The sequence below is a fragment of the Hypanus sabinus genome, chromosome X1 (assembly GCF_030144855.1).
Source record: "Hypanus sabinus isolate sHypSab1 chromosome X1, sHypSab1.hap1, whole genome shotgun sequence".
In the NCBI taxonomy this organism is placed as follows: domain Eukaryota; kingdom Metazoa; phylum Chordata; class Chondrichthyes; order Myliobatiformes; family Dasyatidae; genus Hypanus; species Hypanus sabinus.
In genome coordinates, this window is record NC_082738.1 from 25,685,067 (window position 1) to 25,691,066 (window position 6,000).

Consider the following 6,000-nt stretch of genomic DNA (forward strand, 5'->3'; position numbering starts at 1 on the left):
GATGTCGATCTCGCAACTCAACCTCGTAAAAAAAACTGCCACCTCCAGTTCAAATTCCCACAGGGAACATTGTGGAGGATCAAATACCCAAACCCAGCACAGCCCCCACTTGTCCCATTTAACCTGTCTCAGTGTGGTGGACTTTAGGACCCAGGGAATTCAATACAGCGGTCCTTAGGAACCAGCGGAGCTTGGGACCCGCCACGTGCAGTGTTTCTGTTCCATTGACGGGATGTGATCACGATTGAAAATAAAGTGGAAATAATAAAATGTTTGGAAAGTGGTGAAACGTCATTAGTCATTGGAAAAGCGTTAGCTACAGTCGGTCAACGATCCGAACAATTTTAAAGGATATAGTGAGAATAATGGAGCATGTGAAAGGTCCTGCTCCGATGAAAGCTACAATTATTACTAAACAACGCAGTGGTTTAATTATTGGAATACATACGTTTCTTAAGTGTTTTATATGCATAGAAAGGTAAAATATACACTATATACTAAGACAAACGTTTGACTAACTGACTCTAAATAATTATGGATGTACTTGCTCCGACTTACGTACAAATCCGACTTAAAGACGGACTCAGGAACGGAACTTGTTCGTAACCCGGGGACTGCCTGTATTCAAAACATTGTTTCGTTACAAATCACATACCGAAAATATCAACTGTCACTTGACATTATAATACAGTGGATTCTGGTTAATTGGGACACATCAGGACCAGTACATTTTGGTCCAATGAAATGTCTACCCTAATTAGTTGAAATTTCATGGAACTTGTTAAATAAGTATAAAAAAGACAAACTACCATTTAACTGAGTTAACAAATTGTGAATTTAAAATACAGAACAAAGTAGAACACTGCCAAATCTATGTTCTATAAAATTGTATTAGATCCCAATAGTTATTAACAGAGGAATTCATCCAGTGTACACTGCCACATTCTTTTGATTGACTGTAAATGAACAAAATTAGTGCTGACACCTAGTGAAGCTAATGGACTACCTTCATACAATGTTTTCAGTGATTGCATCCTCCAATTCTTCAATTTCATAGTAATAGCTAGATGATTATCGATACCTTCAAATTTGTCATAGTTCCTAACTTGAAGTAGTGAAATAGGTTCATTTTCACTCCTGGCATTTCTGACATCTCCAAGCCTGAATGCTTAAAGCCACAGTAAGCAAAACAGTTCTGAATTGTCTTAATGCTCATTTCTCACCAACTATCAGTGATAAAATAATTGCTTTTTCAACACAAACACACACAACTGATGCTATTTAAAAACTATTCACTCCAAGCTTGGTGTAGTGTCTAATGACTTTTAAAAAGGGAGATAAAGTATAAAAATAAACTAGCAAGTAACATAAAAAAACAAACAAACTGCTATAGGTATACAACAGTGGCTAAAGGATGCCACACAAATTAAAATAGAGATACGGCAGAAATCCTAAATAATTGTCTTAGATCAGTCTTCATTGTAGAAGGCACGAAACACATCCAAATAAAAATAGATAAACAAAGGGAGAAACTTAGAACAATTTATTACTTAAAAAGATACCAAGCAAATGAATAGGGCTAAAAGGCTGATAAGTCCCAAGCCAACAGCCAAGGATCCTAAAGGAAGTAGCAGAAAAAACTTGGCGGTATTCTAAGAACAAACTTCTGCTCCATCCACAAGGGTTGTAAAACCACAAATTTAATACCAATATTCAAGAAAGGAGGAAGAAAGCAAAAAAACTGCAGGCCAGTTTGCCTAATTATGTTACAAAAACACAGTAATCCATTGAGTTAGCACAGGACATTTAGAAAGCCATAAGAATCAAGGCCTCCAAGAGGACCACAACCTTGTGGTGGTTTGAAGGCTTGCATGCCTCAGTGATTTGGAGAACAACGCTGACTGGAGTCAGGGCTTTGTGCTTTGGCTGTTGGTAGGATTGCTCATGCCCAAAGATTATGGTCAGTCTATGAGTAGTCCACCGATCCTCCAGGTTCAGGGGTTCATCTCAGGGCTAGCAACCATGACTGGTCAAACAAAACTGTTAAGTAAGTAGCAATGAAGAATCCCTCTACATTTTTGTGGAACAGTATTCCTAATTCTCCATCCAGGACTTACATGACTGACCGTAAACCACAAGGAAGTTACTGACATGAAGGAAGCTGTGGACACTGCCAGAGATGGAGGAACTTCATTGCTGCCCTATATGTCACCAGCATAACAGGCAAAAGAAGAACGAGAGTCAAGGAACATCAACAGGATTTTTTGAAAGAGAAATCATGCATGACAAGTTTGCTGAAATTCTTTGTGGATGTGACAAACAGGATGGATAGAGGACACAGTGGATATACCTTTCGATTTCCAGACAGCATTTGATAAGGTGTTGCAATCCGTTATTGCACAAGTTAGGAGCACGTGGAGTTGGGCAAAGCCAAGGGAATGTCTATCTAGTAGAACACAGAATAAATGGGTCATTTTCAGACTGGAAATTAATAACTAGCAAGTTACAACATGAATTAATACTGGGGCTTCAACTATGTAACAATCTATTTTAATGACTTGGATGAAGGAACCAAGTCACCGATAAGCCCAATTCACTGATGATATAAATTAGGACACTTTGCAAACTGCAAGGATTCAAATTGTCCACAACAGGATAGATAAAGTAACTGAGAAGAAATTGGCAGATGGAAAAACTGTAAGGTTACTCCCTTTGGAAGGAAAAATAAAAGCAAATTATTTAACTAAAGTTAAACTACAAAACTTTGTGGTATGAAAGGGATCTGGGCTTTTTTTTAAAAAGCATGAAACATAAGTGAGCAAACAGGTACAGGAAGTAACACATTGGAGGAACTCGGCAGGTCAGGCAGTACCTATGGAAATGAATAAACAGTCGACATTTTGGGTCGAGATCCTGCTTCAGGACTAGAAATGAAGGGGGAAGATGCCAGAATAAAAAGGCGGGTGGAGTGGAAGGATTAGCTAGAGGGGATAGCTGAAGCCAGGAGGGTGGGAAAGATGAAGGGCTGGAGAGGAAAGAATCCGATAGAAGAGGGGAGTGGACCATAAAAGAAAAGGAAGTAAGAAGGGACCCAGTGAGAGGTGATAGGCAGGTGAGAAGAGGTAAGAGGTCAGAGTGGGGAATAGAAAAGGGAAGGGGGAGGGAAAATTTTTAACTACCACTTTCGGCGGATGAAGCAGAATGCTCGATGAAGTGGTCCCCATTTTACAACAGGTCTCCCTAACATAAAGGGGCCACATCAAGAGCACTAGACATAATAGACGACCCCAGCAGATTCACAGGTGAAGTATTGCCTCACTTGGAAGGACAGTTTGAGGCCCTGAATGGAGGTGAATGAGCAGGCGTAGCACTTCAGCTGCTTGCAGGGATAAGTGCCAGGAGGGACAAATGGACAAGTCAATTGCAGAGGAAGAGATCCCTGCAGAAAGCAGAGAGTTGGGGGGGGGGGGGGGAAGAAAAGACATAAAGCGCAGATAGTCAGCAAATGGAGAAGATGCAGGCGAGGTCAGCATCAATGGTACCGGAAGTAATTGTGAAGAGTGGCCTTTATTACAAGATGGGAGTATACGAGCAGGGAGGTTTTGATGCAACTTTAACAAACAGGACACTGGTGACACTGTACCTGGAGTACTATGGAGAATTTTGCTCTCCATATTGAAAAATGGATTTCATGTTTTTGAAGCAAGTTGATCTCTGGAATGAAGAGCCTGACAAATAAAAAACAGCTGAAGATTGAGCCTGCACTCATTGGAGTACACAAGAACAAGAAATAATCAATGGAAACATGCAAGGTTCCAAGGGAGAGTGACAGAGGATTCACTTAATAAACATATCTAGAAGTAGGGGGCATAGCCTTACAAGTTTGTCCATTTCAAACAGAGAAAAGCATACTTTCAAGAGGGTCATGGACACTCAATCAGATACAATTCAAAGGCAAAACTTCTTTTCCATCCAACCAAATGAGAGTAACACTAATCCTCTATTACCAATAAATGGCCTGGCCATTTTAAGTTAATTCAGTCCGGGCGAGTAATAGAATGTGGTAGTTGCCTGAATCAGTGAGTCCAATACTACACAAGAAAGTAAGTCAACTGACATATAACAAACACCTTTAATGCAGAAAACCGGCATGAGTCACATTATAAAATAAATATATAGTCGTGGAAGGATTTGGGAAGGAACAAAAAATATTCAACGCTTATTAAGTCAGGTCAGAAATCAACATGACATATGTCCGTGGCATACTTTGAATTTGCAATGCGTTGACACCCAGGTGCAGTTATGGCAATGAATTATTACATCAACAAATGACCATGGTAGAAAACAACAGCTCACAACATCAACAGAGCAGATGCTACACTTGTTATTTTAAATTCCAGCTTTCAAAATTACCTCATACTGTAGGCTCCTGCCCCCAACTCCTGGCCGATTCCAGACAAACTGGCGTCGAAATCTTGCACCAGGCCGGATTCGATAACCTCATCCGGCATTGGCATCTTCAGCGCCCAGGCCATCTCCGCCGATCAATAAAGGGAAACAGCCCGTAAATCCGAGTGATAAATATGGTCACAGGCTTCCCTCAGCGCGATCAACTGACTCCTACGAGGAAGTGGGAGAAAACAAACTGCTTTACAGGAAATAAAGCACGGGAAATAATATACATGTATATATAGAAGAACCATCCACAAGAGGTAGTGTACGAGGAAACCGTCCCGTTAAGGCCAGGTCCCACACTCGAAAACCTCCACAGCCCCAGTCGCGCTATATCCTAACCATCAAAGATGGCGCCGCTGGGACCTTACAGAGAGACTCTGTGACCTGATTGATGCCTACTCTCTGCCAATTAATTTCTACTGCCCAATCAAGCCCTCGCGTCTTTGTTTTTGTGTGACGTCATTCCGGAATCTACCTATCAGCGAAAAGCTGAAGGCGTTAACGTTATCAAGGTGTCGTGACGCTTCGGGGGGGGGGGGTGTTGTGTTTTGTTAAATCAGTAATTTCGTTCAATTTTTGAGTACTCAGACCAAGTAAAAGCTGTCAAACTCTTGTTGTTGTCCCTCTCCATTACTTTGCACCAATTTCCCACCGCCTTTGCCTTTGTTGGCATTTCCCCCCCAAGTGACTATTCCTCATCTGTGAGCCTACATCTTGATGGGCTCAAGAATTGCAACCTCCATCCACTCTCACCTATGCGTTCCTGAGACGCTGGTGATATTAGATCGGTGTGACCAGTATGCAGAGGGACGCCTGCAACAATGAGCTATGTGGTACATTTGCTAACGAACCAGCCTGGTAAAATGCCGAAAATGATTGATGAAGAATCTTGGCCACCGAGTCAAAAATATTTGTCTTAGAATCGAAGCGGAAGTAAAAACAAATAAACGAAAAACACTGAAAGATAAACAGAAATCATCTCCAAAATATTAACCTTTTATCATATCAGCAATAGTTATTTGTAAATATTAAACTATCTGCTGGAGTGCAACTTTGGGGATTTAAAAAGAGATATCTGTTTTAGCGGATATAAATCCCTCCCCGTATTCCTTAAATAAAAACATATTTACCCTGTGGTTGTTCGTGGATCTTGCGGTAAACTATGTATACCTGTCTGGACACGCCCCTCTACTGACTGCTCCTGTGCCTCCTCCCACTGACCCCTGTATAAAGGCAATTGGGGCACTGCTCCTCCCTCAATCTCCGAGATGCTGTGCTTCCTTTTTGCTGTTAATAAAAGCCTATCCTTCACTTCCAGTCTCCTAGAGTTATTGCTGATGCATCAGATCTTTTGTGCAGAAAATTGACTACAGATTTTTCCCATAGAACAACAGCGACTATAAAGAACACAAGAAAATTGGAGCAAGAGTAAGCCACTTGGCCCTTCAGAATGACTATTCAGTTGATCTATGTTGAGCTCATCCTCTTTTGTGTAATTCCACGTCACTCTCAATTCTCTCATCTTTAATCTATTTCCATTTAAAT

At 41.0% G+C, this 6,000-nt stretch overlaps 1 protein-coding gene across 2 annotated transcripts in view; it reads right to left on the reverse strand.

Annotated features, from left to right (window-relative positions):
* tfcp2 (transcription factor CP2) overlaps positions 1-5,642 on the reverse strand; it is a 115,705-nt gene extending 110,063 nt beyond the window's left edge. The window contains exons 1-3 of one of the 2 annotated variants that reach the window (XM_059956103.1): positions 5,586-5,642; positions 4,414-4,620; positions 559-618 (exon numbers count right to left, since the gene is read on the reverse strand). In XM_059956103.1, the coding sequence (XP_059812086.1) occupies positions 559-618; positions 4,414-4,535 (182 nt within the window). In that variant the 5' untranslated portion in view covers positions 4,536-4,620; positions 5,586-5,642. Of the gene's footprint in view, positions 1-558; positions 619-4,413; positions 4,789-5,585 lie in introns of those variants that run through there. The other variant, XM_059956104.1, reaches the window with a different exon arrangement.
* Between the last annotated feature and the right edge of the window lie 358 nt (positions 5,643-6,000).